Raw genomic sequence first — 16,238 nt, forward strand, 5'->3', positions numbered from 1 at the left:
CTAAAGAACATGCTGTGTAAAAATTTTAACATACCATTCCTTTCAGTGAAGGATCTGCATATGGTGAGCGGTTTCCATGAAAATCAGGTAGTATGTGAAATTCTGAAGAAAGTCTGGAAACAGATGGCACATTAAGCGTCTTTCTCTTAGTATCCTCCAGTGACCCATTCAAGAAAGCATAAATATCACTAATAAAAATAATATAATAATATAATTTAATATAATTATTATAATATAATATAATATAATATAATATAATATAATATAATATAATATAATCATATTTGGAAATGTGAAAGTTAAATTTTGTGACTGGGGCAATGTTGTCACTTAACTGCCAAGTTTCAAAATATGAAAAATAGAGAATAAATTTCTGCTTGCATTCATCCTCCTTGAGAATAGTGGTTATTCAATGCTTGACACTTGTTTAGAGAGATATGTGTTCATATCCCATCAGAAACTAGAGGAATTCTCAAAGGCTTCTTCAACTCAGCTGTGGTTAGCCAGTCGTGCATAGAGAAAGTAGGGTTCCCCCTGTGTGAATTATTTTGGGTTTTTATAGCCTATACAATATAAAAACCAGTTTGTAAACACACTTTTACAGACATGATACACAAAAAAATCATAAAACATTACTCCAGGAACTGACACAATGTGACCTGTAGCCAGGGCAACAAAGATTCCCAAGAATAAGGCTGGTTTCTTGCTTTTGCACAGGATAGACCCATAGAAACAACACCTCAGTAGCATTCAGAGTACTACCATCTGTATGTGATGGATGAAATGAACAAACAGGCCACATGACACTTATAGGGAAAGTGCTGCCTTTATAACTAACCAATTTTTCTTTAACTCTCCCTTTAAACCTTTCTCTCTCTTATTGTACAATTTCTAGTAACAAAATTAAATTTCCTAGTAAAAAGTGTCATATTCTGTTTTAATTTAACTCATTAAAAAAAGACAATAATATGTTTAAAGAGGAACATAATATATTTTTAGTCATAAATAAATTACAGGCATTCCTATAAAATGGTGGGCTACAATTGGCAGGTGGGTAAACAAGAAAGGAAAAAAAAAAAAAGTTGTTTGTATAAATGTCTAAAATTTCCTTATTTTTGAGAAATGGCCCTTTTTTGCAATTTCAGAGAGTGAGAAAATTGACAAACTAAGAATAGTATACAAATTAACTAAGTTATCATTCATTGTAAATGTTCAAAATGTAAATGTTGTCCATTTATATCCAAGCAGCACTAGACACATCTCATTGCCTTTGCTGCTCAAGCATATGTGGGCAATTCCCAGCTGTCTTACAAGCATTTGTTAACATGTTTCTATAGGTCCAGTATATGTTCTGGGGTATGGTACACTAACCATTTTAACATTTTAAATACTTCCACGAAAAGAAATCTAATGGATTTAGGACAAGCAGGAATGGTGACCATAGTATGGAACCTGCTCTACTTACCCATCATCAAGGACAAGTTTGACCAAGAAGCTGTAGGACCACAACACTGAGACATGTAGGAGCACCTACATGTCTCAGTTTCTACTAAAAGTCTCATACCTATTAAGAAATATTGTTCAAGGTTTAGGCTTAAATGGTTTTCAAATGAACTAATGAGACTCGTGACAGAGAAGAAAAATGCATGGGATGCATATAAATTATCATCAAGCGACTCAGAAGCCTATGGCAGATATAAGCTAGTCTGTAATCAGGTCACAAAGGAGGTTAGGCAGGCGAAGGCAGATTATTATGAGATATCTTTGGCAAAGGGTGCTAAGAAAAACAGCAAGGATTTCTTTACTTATATATACTCTAAAAGGAAGGGGATGAATCTGATTGGTCCACTTGATATCAATGGTTCAACTGTTGATGATCCTGCTCAGATAGCAAACAAACTGAATGAGTATTTTGCATCTACATTTACACATGACGAGTTATTAAGGTTTGAAAATGGCAGAAGGTTATCAAATTGTAGCAGGGTGCTTAATGGTTTTGTAATAACTGAGAGCAAAGTGGAGGAGAAATTGTTGAAGTTAAACATAAGAACGGCATCTGGGGTGGATGGGATCTATCCAGTTATATTAAAGGAGGTGGCAAAGCAACTAAGCAAACCCTTAGCCATAATTATGAGAGCATCCTTGGACTCAGGAGAGTTCCCCACGGACTGGAGATGTGCAAATGTATCCCCAATTCACAAAGGGGGATCGAAGGGTGACACGAGTAATTACAGAACAGTTAGTTTAACTTCTGTTCTGGGTAAAATAATGGAGTCACTGGTTAAAGATGCATTGCAGGATCATCTAGACAAGACTGCAGCAATAATTCAGACACAGCATGAGTTTGTTAAGGGAAAGTCTTGTCTAACAAATTTGATAGGATATTATGATGTGGTTACAAAGGAACTGGATGCAAAAAATAATTCTGATATCATATATTTGGATTTCAGGAAAGCTTTCGACACTGTTGCGCATGGAAGACTATTGTACAAATTGGAGCAGAATGGTATTAAGGGTAAGTTGCTACAATGGATAAAAGGATGGTTGAGTGGGAGAAGACAGAGGATGGTAATCAATGGGTGCTACTCTTCGTGGACTAATGTTATTAGTGGAGTCCCACAGGGTTCGGTGTTGGGTCCACTGTTGTTTTGTATATTTATCAATGATATTGATGAAGGTATATCAGGCTTAGTGTCGAAGTTTGCAGATGATACAAAGGTTGGCAGGGTTGTTAATGACAGTAATGGCAGTGTGCTACTGCAACAGGATCTAGAAAATTTGAGCAGATGGGCTAAGAAGTGGCAACTGAAGTTGCCACTTCTTAGTGAACTTGACAAATGCAAAGTACTGCATATGGGTAGAAGAGAAACGTAACCCCACAGAAACGTACCAACTGTGTGGTACTACACTTAAGGTGGTAGAAAATGAAAAAGACCTGGGAGTAATTGTGCAGTCAGATATAAAGTTTTCTGAGCAATGCAGACAGGCTGCCAGGGCAGGTCAAGGGGTTTTGTCAATGATATATAGGAATTTTGCTAGCAGGGAAAAGGAGGTGATTGTCCCTCTGTATAAGGCAATGGTCAGGCCACACCTTGAGTACTACTGCATACAGGTCTGGAGGCCTCATTTTATGAAGCATGTAGATTTGCTTGAGCGTGTACAGAGAAGGGCAACAAGATTGGCGCGGGGAATGAAGGGATCCTCTTAGCAAGAGAGGTTTAAGTTCTGCAAATTGCAGTGGCTGGAGACTAATCACCTGCGCGGTGATCTGATTGAGGTGTATAAGGCCTTGAATGGGTTGAACACGTTGAATTCTGATGGGATCCTTCCACTTGTTCAGATTACGAACCTAAGGGGGCATAAATTCAAATTAAGAAAAGACAGATGTAAATAGATGTGCGGAAATTTTCCTTTAGCCAGTGGTTAATTGTTGGAACAAACTTCCATCTGTCATTGAAGTTGATAGGTTAAATAAATTTAAGGAGGAACTGGACAGGCATTTGGAGGGAATGGTGTGATTTTTTTGGCTGATGCTCCATAAGCTCATACACTTGCTTTTCTTACATCACATGCCACTACTACCACCATCACACACAAACCACATCATTCTTGTAAGTAAAGGGACATCAAGTAATTCTGGCAGATAACTGTCACTAACTGTCAATAGAGAAGTTCTAGCAATTTGTTTGGCACAACATGAGGACCTATCAGTTGGTCTCCCAAGGATGCCTGCTCATGCACTAATTGGGAACTGCTTATAGTGCCATGATTGTCTGAATGCTTGGAGATTTTCCTAAGCCCATATAAGGATGTTATGAATTATCCAATTTTGAGCAACTCTCATTTCCTCTGTACACAACATTTGCAAAAAGAAACCAGGATTGACACACACTGTTGCAAAACTTATTTGCAAAACTTGAGGTGGATAATCTTGTGCCTTGAGGTCCTGAAGTTACAGCATATGATAAGGACAGGGAACTGCTCATGTAGAATGTACCATACAATTGACTTTGATATTCCCTCTTCCACAGCAATCCTGCTCATCCCAGGATTAAACTCTTTCTAAAAATTTTTCTTCCATTTCAGGTGTGCACACTGCCCTAGTTTACCCATGGTCCTGACAGGATGGAACAAATTCTTTTCTCTCACGGAGGCACTCGTCAATTCTGAAAATTTTTCATTTCAGAGTTTGGGCCACAACCTCTTGACAGGAAAATTAGAGGCATACCTCTTAGTAAAGGCAAAGTGCCTTTTGTGAATTTACATTTGCAAGGCCATAAAAACCAGTGTATATTGCTATCTCTGCAAATGTGCAATTACTGTCCATTTGGACCACAAACAACAAAACGAACATCTGTGGCCATAGTGGTACTGGCACTAAGCAAGTCACACATGCACACTGAGTAGCACTACTGTATATTTAGTACATCCTCTTGTGCAAAATAAAAGAATTGTAGGCTAAAATGGGCTTTTACATTTGGCCAGGTAAAAGTGGGTGGTGCTACTGTTTCCTTCCATCCAATGTAGGGGAAAAATAGGGAAAGGAACTGCAGCCCCATTGGCTGCATTTTCCCCAAAATATGTACTACAAATATCTTATTTACCTTCTACCATATTTTTTCTGACTCTTAGTTTTGTGTGACCACTTTCCTCACAAAATGCACAGTATTTCAAAATGAAGCATTTGTGGACATCAGGACAACATACACAATGCATCCGAAATTAATGAGAAAAAAATTCTACAAAAAAAGCAAAAGAATTTATAAGTGAACAGAGTACACTTGTTACACCTCTTATAATTGTTGAAAGCATACTTGAAATTCTTCCCAAGTTAGCTTCTTGGGATGGCCTGTCATAGTCTTTTAGATTGTATGTAATAGTTTCCTCTTAAATTTTCATCATGTAGGTAACTTATTCCAGCAATTTATAACTCACTGGCTAAAATAAAAATTACTGCAATCCAGTCTAAACCCCCCCCCCCCCCGGTAACTTGAAATTATGACTCTTAGTTTTAGAATCATTTATAACCGTGAAAATTTCGTCCTCATTCATTTTACTTATGCCTCTCAAAGCCTTAAACACCTCAATCAAGTCTCCAAGCTCCACAACTCACATATTTGGAGTCTTTCCTCATATGGATGCAATGCCCTTTTGCCAATCTCACCATGCGAGTTACCCGTCTTTGGGCCCTTTCAAGAAGCACAATGGTGCGGATTACTGAGATGAATCTCCCCACCAGATTTGGCTCCAGCTGACTTTTTCTGAAGTTAAAAATAAAGCTGAAAGGAAACTATTCCATGCTATTCAAAATGCCCAAAAAAATACAAATGATCATCTCAAAGAGATATCTTTGAAGGAATTTCAAGAATGCTTTGAACAATTAAAAGAGAGACGAAGCAAGCGTATAGCGTTCCTTGGGAATTATTTTGAATGATTTTTATAATAAATTCTTTTTCTGAACGTTGCTTTATTTTTTTTTTTCTTTTTAGAATTTTTGACTCATTACTTTTCATATGCACTATATTTACTGTGTAAATTTTTACAGAATAGTTTTTTTTTTTTTTTTTTTTTGTTGTGTAGTGCCACTTTTGGCACTCATTTGCCAATTTTCACCTACCATTTTAGGCATACACTGTATATACAGGGGGTCCTCATTATCCGAGGATAATTGGTTCCAGAAAATTCCACTTAAAACGGGTACCGAATTTTCGTAACATGTATTATGTACTTGCACATAGTAAAAAAATGGATTGAAGGAACTGAGAAATGAGGCAACTATTTTTATTAGGTGTTTATTACAATATGTTGATCAATGTAAGATTAAGTAAAGTTTATTGAAGTTACACTATTTTTCAGTTTTACAAATAAAGAATGAATCCAGAGTTGTTTGTGTTTTTTTGCCTTATTTTTTCAGATAAAATTGTGTTGTAGCATTTAGTTATGTCTTTAACTTTGCACTTAACTGTTGTTGTTGTTATTTGGGTTTTTAGGAGCATTAGCAACTAAGGCCATATTGCTCCAGGATATGCAGTGGTCATTCCCTGACCTTTCCGCATCCTCCGTATTTGGAGGTAACGGGCTCAAACCCCGGTCTAATCAAGATGCGTGTGCTACGCACTGCTGCTCCTTCCTACCTGGCTACGGAGGCGCCTCACTTAACTGTTGTAGCACGATCATGAAGAGGGTCGTTCCCAGAAAAATATTCGAGTGCTTGGTCAGTTTTCTCAAGGGCTTTAATTTTCAAATCCTTGTAACTGCAGGGACTCGGATAATGAATACTCTGATACCAGGTACCCCCTGTAGTTACACATAAACACAAACAAGCATTGCCTAAAATGCCTGAGACATTTGATAGTATGCATTCAGAGAGTGAACATTTCTTTCTTTGTTCTGTGAATTTGAGATTAAAGGCCAGAGGACTGTCAAATGAAAAACTGAAATTATTCCACATAAAATTATTGAAACACTGACTTATATTTAAAAAGCTGATAAAATTTATTGCTGAAAATAAACTGCCTGTACAAAATAATAAAAGAATACTAATGGATATCATCATTCTTCTCTTTCTTGGTGATTCCTTTCTGCTTCTCTCTCTCTCTCTCAGGTGGTGGCTTGGGAATTTTTTTTTTTTTTTTTGGCTGGTGCAGCATAAGCCTTAGGCTTCCTTGTACCATATGGCCATTAATAATAATAATAATAATAATAATAATTTTTTATAGCATCATTAGGGTGTAGGTGTGCAGTGAAATAAATCAGGTGTCCTTCTGAGATCCTTTTGTAGTATTTAAGTGTCCACTGTGTTATGTTTGTAGAAGAAAACAGAATTTTAAGAAGACATAGCAGATTTGCTCTTTTATTTATTTCAGTTATTTTATTTTGCAACAAGTTTAATCTGTATTTTTTTTTCAACACATTTTTGTTCTTTTAATTCTTTTATTGCACGGGAGTTTTATTTTTAGCAACAAATTTTTATGTACAGGTTAGTGTTTGAATAATTTTATTGTGGAATTGATTCTTAACTGACAAGGTTAAGAATCATATCCATGAAAAAAAATTAGCTGTTCTCTTAATTAAAAGAAAATAACTAATGTTATTCCCTTTTAATTAAAATAAGAAATGTTAAATCTTGTTTTGCATTCAAACAGAAGAAACTGAACACTCAACTTTTGTATTTATAAAAAAAAAAATTTATTTATTTTGTATATATTTTGAAAGCACCAATTAATTTATTAAGGTTCTTTGGAGACTCAATTTAAGATTCTGCTCATTAGGAATTCATATTTAAAAGGTTTTTTTCTGAATTTCATAACTTAAATCAAGTACAAGTAACTGCCAACATTCAACACAGATCCTATTTTTATCGCATTAGCATAGGCATTTGATGCAAGAAAGCAAGCTTATGCAGCATCAGCCAAAAAAAAAAAAAAAAAAAAAACCCACTTCCACTTCACCCCTCTGTTCATTCAAAATACCTGTCCAGCTGAGCCTTAAACTTATTTAGGCTATCAACCTCCACCACAAGGGATGGCAGTCTGTTCCACCAACCAACCACCCGCTGGCTAAAGGCAAATTTCCGCACATCTATCCTACATCTGTCTTTCCTCAATTTGAATTTATGCCCTCTCAGGTGATTTTTCTGAGCTAGAGGAAGAATCCCATCAGCATTGAGCATGCTCAAACCATTCAATGCTTTATACACCTCTATCAGATCACCTCGCTGGTGCCTAGTCTCCAGACACTGTAATTTGCAAATCTTAAGCCTTTCTTCGTAAGAGCACCCCTTTGTTCCATTCACTAATCTTGTTGCCCTTCTCTGTACTCGTTCCAGCAGCTCTACATCCTTCTTGAAATGAGGCCTCCAGACCTGTATACAGTACTCTAGGTGTGGCCTGACCATTGCCTTATACAATGGAATAATCACCTCTTTTTCCCTGCTGGAAAAATTCCTGTATATCATTGACAATACTCCATGAGCTACTCTTGCAGCCCATCTGCACTGCTCAGAGAACTTCATATCTGCCTGCACAATCACCCCCAAGTCCCTTTCATTCTCTACCACTGTCAGTGTAGTACCACAGAGTTGATACGTTGCTCTGGGGTTGCTGTTTCCCATGTGTAGTACTTTACATTTGTCAATGTTAAACTTCATTTGCCACCTCTCAGCCCATCTGCTCAACCTTTCCAGATCCTGCTGCAGCAGCATAGTGTCAGTAGTGTCCTTGACAACCCTGCCAACCTTTGTATCATCAGCAAACTTGGACATTAAGCTTGATATACCATCATCAATATCATTTATAAATACAGAAAACAATAATGGACCCAACACTGAGCCCTGAGGGACTCCACTAATAACATTAGTCCACGATGAGCAGTGTCCATTGATTACCACTCTCTGTCTTCTCCCCCTCAACCACCCCTTTATCCATAGCAGCAATTTGCCTCCAATGTCACACTGCTCCAATTTGTGTAGCAGTCTTCCATGTGCAACAGTATCAAAAGCCTTTCTAAGATCCAAGTATATAATATCAAAGTTATTCCCTGCATCCAGTTCTTTTGTGACTGCATCATAGTATCCAATCAAGTTGGTCAGGCAAGACTTCCCCTTAACAAAACCATGCTGTGTCTGAGCTATAACTGAAGTCTTGTCTAAATGATCCTGCAGTGCTTCTTTAACCAGTGCCTCCATTAATTTTCCTGGAACAGAAGTTAAGCTCACAGGTCTATAATTACTTGTGTCAGCCTTTGATCCTCCTTTGTGAATTGGGGTCACATTTGCACATTTCCAGTCTATGGGTACCTCCCCTGAGTCCAAGGAAGCTCTCATAATTATGGCTAAGGGTTTGCTTACTTCCTTTGCTGCCTCCTTTAATATAACTGGATAGATCCCATCCACCCCGGGTGCCTTTCTTGTGTTTATCTTCAACAGTTTCTCCTCCACTTTACTCCCAGTTATTTCAAGATTCTGTAGCTTACTGCTAGAGTTGAATACACCTCTGGCATTCCCCTTGCTGAATAACTCCTCATGTGTGAATGTCGATGCAAAATATTCATTTAGTTTGTTAGCTACCTGAGCAGGATCATCAACAGTTGATCCATCAATATCAAGTGGACCAATCTGATTCATCCCCTTCCTTCTAGAGTTTACATAAGTAAAGAACTCTTTGCTGTTTTTCTTTGCATCCCTTGCCAAGGATTTCTCGTAATCTGCCTTCGCCTGCCTAACCTCCTTTGTAACTTGGTTGCATATCAACTTGTATCTATCATAGGCTTCTGTGTCATGTGTTAATTTGTAAGTATCCCATGCATTTTTCTTCTCTGCCATATGCCTCATTAGTTCATCTGACATCCATTTTGGCCTAAACCTTGAACAATATTTCTTAGTTGGTATGTAAAGCCTAGTAGCTTCCAAGATAAGTTCTTTGAATGCTTCCCATTTTGAATTTGCTGTTGGTAACATCATCAGTTGGTCCCACTGTATAGAATTTAAATACTGTCTCAGACCATCATAGTAGCCTTTACGAAAGCAATAACCCTTTCCTTTACCCCTAATGGTAGTTACCTCTTTGAGTAAATCCCACTTCAGCACACTGTGATCACTGCCACCTAGTGGTTCCTTTATCTGCAGATTCTTAATGTATGAAGAATCACTACTGATAATCAAATCAAGAGTATTACTCCCTCTAGTTGCCTCCCGAACATGCTGATGTAGAAAACAATCATCCAATAAATCCACAAAAGCCCTGCTAGTGTGTGAGTAACCAGCCCCCAAATTCCAGTCAATATCTGGGAAATTAAAATCTCCCATTATAAGACTCTCTGATTTACTGGCCCACTCTATTTCCCTGTACAGTTCCTTATTATACTCATCAGAGTCATTAGGCCTATAGCACACTCCTACTCTCAATTTTGATCTCCCAATGCTTATGTCACACCAAACTGACTCAACACTGCACTGTCCAGCGATGTCGACTGGCTTCACTTCCTTGGTTTTTATGTGTTTCTTAACTAATAGCATAACCCCTCCCCCCTTCCTATCCTGTCTATCCTTTCTGTAGACATTGTACTCCCCAAATTGCAGTTCTGCATCCCTTATATCTGTGTGACACCACGTCTCTGATATTCCAACAATATCTGCCTTTGATGTTTTGAGCAATACCTCAAATTCATCAAATTTATTTACTAAACTTCTAGCATTGGTGTACACGCAAGTATACCTGCACCTGTTTCTATTCTTAGCTACCCTAACACAACCCATGTGTTTACTTGTACCGCAATGGCTCCCAGCAGTCTCTGAAATACCATGCATCTTGTTTTTCAGGCTTCTGCTCATTCTAATAGAAGCAGTGCAAGAATCTCTTTCACCTCTGCCAGTGGCTACTGTCAATCTATTGGTCTTTGTCTCCCCCCAAGCTAGCAGTTTTCCGACCCACCTAACACTGCCTCGATAGCATCAGCAAATATTCTTGCACCCTTTCTATTTAAGTGTATCCCATCCCTGTAGAAGCAATCTCTCCTGTTAACAAGTACAGTCCAGGCTGAAAAAAATTTTACCCCTTGAGCCTTGCACAATCTTTCCAGGGCCGAATTGATCGACAAGGCTCTCATCATATACTCCCTCCTATCGTGTCTGGGCAGAATTGCAGACACTTTCAAATTCAACCCTAATTCTCGGCTTTTGTTCAACAGTGACCTGTACTTGTTAAGTAATTCTGCCGGTCTGCTACTCTTAATATTATTAGTGCCAACGTGTACAACTATATCACCTTTTGTGCCCTTAAAAGATGATATTCGCTCTACAACGTCATCAACCTTTGCCCCTGGCAGACATACCCTGGTCCTGTTCCACCTATCTTTTTTACAAAGCATGTTCCCCGTTTCCCTGACAATAGAGTCACCAACAACTACTAGTTCCTTCGGGACCAGCGCATTCTGCCTTGGGGGTTGTCTCTGTGTCACGCGATGCCCAAGTGCAAGCTCTGGCGTTGATGTGGGCAGCTGAGAGCTTGATGGGCCCCTCAATTTAGTTTCTTCGAGGGCATCCACCCTGTCCTTCAAGCTCTCATATAGGCCCACAAGAACGCCGAGTTGTTGCCTGATATCAATACACTCCTTGCATCGCGCACACACAAAGACATCCCCCTTGGCAGTATCATGTCCCGTACCCGATTGCTCTGCAAACATCAAGCAAACAGTGCATTTTATAAGGCTGTGAGTCAGAGGACAACTGCCCCCCTCAGTTCTGCTCTGAGCCACAGCGCTTCCATTAGCTTGAGCCTTTTGCTTTGCTGCTCTGGTCTGAGTCATGATTCTATTAATTTATTAATTAATTATAATTAATTATGTTATGTTATTAATTATGTTAAATATAATTAATTATATTACGTTTGTAATCTAAGTCGTTATATGTATTTATTTAAACGTACAATTTAACTGCTAACGAAGTTCAACTAACGCTATCTAGTACGGCATACAACTATCGTATCACAATGGCGGGAAAATTACGAACGGTAGCGGAGTTGAAACACGTGGAAACCTTTACCGATACTTTTATGCAATTACAAGGCCGAGTAAAGAATAAATACACCAAGTTAATCAGAAAATCACAAAATAATGTTATACTACTAAATTTAAATCAAAAGTTTTAGAAAAACAATAATTTCAAATCAATAAATAAGAAAAATCCACTTAGCGGCTTGGAACACGACCGTCTCTAGTAGCCTCGTCAGCAGACATCGCTCTGTCATTCTGAGTATAATTATTTGTAGTCAACGAGTGACAATAACATACTCGCATGGGTTATTGTTCTGAATGGCCTCTTTGCAGTGCAACCACTTTTGACACTCAAATGTAAATGTTGATACTCGTGATGATGAAGTGTAGTATATCAAGAAAAGTTAATTTCGTCACAATGAATTTCATCGCAATTATCATTACAGCAAGGAGAAAAACAAATGGCAGCTCAAAGTCATTCACTAGGCTTAATAAGTGACCTTGAGTCACTCATTGTTTTTCTCTTTAAAAAACTATAGTAAGGAGAAATAGGGAAGAAAACAGTATTATAGTAGAAGTAATATAAAATAACAATAGTAAGGAGAGATATCCATTATTATTTATAAATAATAAAAAATAATAAAATATATCTCTATAAAACAGGCAAGCCTTTTTACAATTCTGCATAAGCAAACATATAGAAATAAGATAATTTCCATTCACCATAATTACCTTTCTTTCCCAACACTAGTTTTTAGACTTCGTGATGACGGGTGACTGTGTATAATGTGATCAACCTAAAAATAAAAACTCTACATTATATAAGAAATATTTCTTTCATACAATGAGTTTAATGAAATACAGAAAAATTATGTGAGGCTTGTATCAAAGCCCACATAATTTCTCTTTGAAGATCACAGGGATAAATTTGAAGAGAGAAACATGCATACAAATAAAAAAAAAAAAAAAAAGTAATAAAAGATTAAAATACTTGTAAGAAAACACAGTGCTGGAAACTAACAGACTTCTAATCTGCACAATATTATAGAAACAGAAAGACCTTAGCTGACTCTCGGGTTTGTTTGTGGAGCTGAGTGCACAATAACTATGGAAGGCTGGGTAAAAAACAGCAGCGTGGGGCTGGCAATTAGCATTCTAGGAATCTCTTTAATAAAAAAAAGATAAAGAAAATAAAATAATAGCAGTAGAATATTTGATATTACATGAACAAGAATGTTAAATGTAATTATAAACTTAAACATTAGATTTTCAAAACACCTAAATTAAATACAATTCTTTTAAACACAAGAACATGCTAATCTAGAAACAAGATTAGGCATATTGAATAGAATTAAAATTAGATTAAATTAAACAAATTATACTTAATTCTATATTTTGAAAGCACCAATTAATTTATTGAGGTTCTTTGGAAACTCAATTTAAGATTCTGCTCATTAGGATAATTTAATCTTATTTTAAATTAAATGAATAACACTTAACTCTATATTTTGAGGAAAACAGTTCATTTATTGACTCTGTAATGTTAAGAATTCCTACAACCAGACCATTCAATCTGGCAGTGATGGCATCTTGTCCAATAGGAATATCAGTAAAATATCTATAGTGCATTAATCTCTCTCTCTCTCTCTCTCTCTCTCTCTCTCTCTCTCTCTTTCCCCCCCAAATGTTGCCTGAATAATAAAAATTATTCAGGCAATGTGACTTGAATTTTTGAAGTCACAAGATAAGAGTAATTATGTCTTTATCTTATCTTCTCTTCCTTCATGGATTAGGTGATCTGCCTGGTCCGATCTCGAAGAGGTCTGCCCATCTTTTCTTTGTCTTCCTCTGTCTCTTTTTCCTCTATATGTATAAGCTAATTTAGGGAATCTATTATCATCCATTCTTTCTACATGTTCTTTCCATCTTTGTCTATATTTTATAATTTTTCCATTAATTGAGTAAATCTTTAATTCCTTTCTAATATTTATGTTTGGTATTTTATCTAATTTTGTACATCCTTTAACAGATCTTAAAAATTTCATTTCTGCAGCTTGTATTCTATTAATGTCTCTTTGTTTCAGTATCCATGTTTCAGAACCATAAAGACGTGTTGGTATTGCCATTACTTTGTAAATTTTCAATTGTGTTTCTTTCCTTGTTTTCTTAGCCAGAGTTCTTTTTATTGTTCCACATATATTTTGAAATTTTGCCAATTTCTGGTTCATATCTTCTTCACCATCATATGTTATATCACATCCTAGATATTTAAAATGTTTTACTTATCCTAATATTTTATTGTCTATGACTATTTTTGTTCTTACCGTATTTTTCCCTTTAAAAGCCATTGTTCTATTTTCATCGTTGATATTTTAACTTTATATTCTTCTGTTATTTGGTTTAATTTAAATACTGCTCTTTGTAAATTATCTTCACTATCTTGAATAATTACTTGATCATCTGCAAATAACAGTGTATTAATCCTATTCTTTGTATTAAATATATACCTGTATTAATTTCTTCTTGCTATTTACATATCCTCGATATATATGTTAAACAGCATTGGTGACAAGCTACATCCCTGTCTAACTCCTTGATTTATTATACTTTATTCTGTTAATTTATTACCTGTATCTATTACTATTTTTGTTCCTTGATATAAACTCTGTATTATTTTTGTAAGATGCTTTGGGTATCCTTTATTACTCAATATGACCCATAGTTTTTGTCTGTTTACTTGATCAAATGCTTTTTCATAATCTATAAATGCTAAAGGCATTTCTAAATTAAACTCTTTTTGTTTTTCTATTATTCGTTTTAATATAAATATATTATCTGTACATGATCTTCCTTTTCTGAATCCTGCCTGTTCTTTTATTAATATTTCATCAGAGATAATTTTAATTCTATTATTTATCATTTTGCTATACGTTTTATATACTGTATTTAGTATGCTAATCCCTCTATAATTCATTGTATCATTTCTATTTCCTGCTATCTTCCATTCTTCTGGTATTTTATATTGTTCCCAACATTTATTAAATAAATTCAGTATCCCGTCTTTTAAAAAACTTTCTCCATACTTGATCAGTTCTGCATTTATACCATCCATTCCTACTGCTTTCCTATTTTTTGTAGTTTTCAATGCCTTTTCCAATTCTTCCTTCGTTATCGGATCATGTCACTAACTGGGTCTAATTGTAGCTCTTCTGTTTGATATGTTGTGTCTTTCCACAATTCTTCATGTTTTTTACATTGTTCTTCCTCTATTATATTTATTCTTGAAGTGTCTTTCTCTGTGATATTCAAGTGTTTCATCATTTTATATGCCAAATTTTGTCTTCCATGAACATCATGTTCTCTTGCGCTTATAAATCTATCCCATGACTCTGCTTTAGCCTTCCTTATTATATCTTTAGTTTTATTGCATTCTTGTTTATATATTTCTTCATTCTCACTTGTACTGCTTTAGCTATATCTTCATCCCATATCTTTTCCTTTATAGTTTTTCCTGAATTGCCCTAGTGTCTCTTTTGCTATCTTTTGAATTATATTTCGTATATTATTCCATTCTTCTATTTTTTTCTCTCTCCGACGTTTTACTTATTTGTCTTTAATCCTTTTCTCATATAAATTTTGTATACTTTCTTCTTGAAGTAGATATACTTTATAATCCAACTCCTTCTTCCCCTGTTTAATAGCTTTTCTCTTCCTCCATTTAGCCCATAACTCTATTTTTGAAGCCACTAAAAAATGATCTGAATTAATATCATAGCCTCTAAACACCCTAGTATCTCTACATTGTTTTGCTAATTTTTGATTTACTATTACATAGTCTATTATTGATTGTGTACCTCTTGCCGACCATGTATATTTATGTATATCACATTTTCTAAAAAAAATGTATTTGTTATCTTTAAATTATTAAATGTTGCAAAATCTTTTAATTTATATCCATTTCCATTTACTTTATTTTCTCCATAACATCCCATAATATTTTTTATTGGCTTATTCCCTACCCGAGCATTATAATCTCCCAAAATAACTACATGGTCGTTTTTTATATTCTTATCTAGTTCTTTTTGATAATAAATAAATTTTATCTGTTTCTTCCTCTTTTCCATCTTCTGGAGCATAAATTCCAATTATACATAAATAACCTCTGTCTAATTTAAATCTTACTGTTATTATTCTATTATTTATAAATGTTTAGCTCTGTATTTTGGTTTTCCATTTCCGATCTATTAATATTGCTACCCCTCCACTAGCTATTTCCTTTTGATCTAAGGAGTAGATCAAAAGTAATTATGTAAAACATAATTCTTAAATTTGGAATTTAAGATTATGGCCAGACCAATATGGAAATTACACGCTAGACTGAACAATCACTCAGTCCTTTCCTCTTTTGCAACACAAATAAATAACCTGGAATACAACATTTCTTGCATTGATTGCAACTTGTCTTATCAAGGATCGATGCAGCTTCCGCTGGTTTTAGGATTAAACAGCACCTGTCCTCAGTTCATGCTTCTCATTCAGCAGTGTCAGAATTAGCCTTTAATGCCATTAATGAAAAACACTTTTTTATTCAATAAGGCCAAAATACTTAGTGTCCAAAGTAATTATACGAGACTATTAATTGCAGAAATCTCGAAGTTAAATTACATGAGAATTCTATTAATGTTTGCTGTCAATATCTAAATCTCCGATTTGTGGTCTTTTATGCACATGTGGAAAGACAAATAATC

General features: G+C 35.6%; 1 protein-coding gene across 1 annotated transcript in view; it reads right to left on the minus strand.

Moving 5' to 3' along the window:
- LOC150075480 (FGGY carbohydrate kinase domain-containing protein) overlaps positions 1-16,238 on the minus strand; it is a 90,886-nt gene that overhangs the window by 21,903 nt on the left and 52,745 nt on the right. Inside the window, exons 10-11 of the mRNA XM_090388503.1 lie at positions 12,223-12,287; positions 35-188 (exon numbers count right to left, since the gene is read on the minus strand). Coding sequence (XP_090244629.1) covers positions 35-188; positions 12,223-12,287 — 219 coding nt within the window. The remainder of the gene's footprint in view (positions 1-34; positions 189-12,222; positions 12,288-16,238) is intronic.

The sequence above is a fragment of the Mastigoproctus giganteus genome, chromosome 14, assembly GCF_048544385.1.
Source record: "Mastigoproctus giganteus isolate SK-2022 chromosome 14, ASM4854438v1, whole genome shotgun sequence".
In the NCBI taxonomy this organism is placed as follows: domain Eukaryota; kingdom Metazoa; phylum Arthropoda; class Arachnida; order Uropygi; family Thelyphonidae; genus Mastigoproctus; species Mastigoproctus giganteus.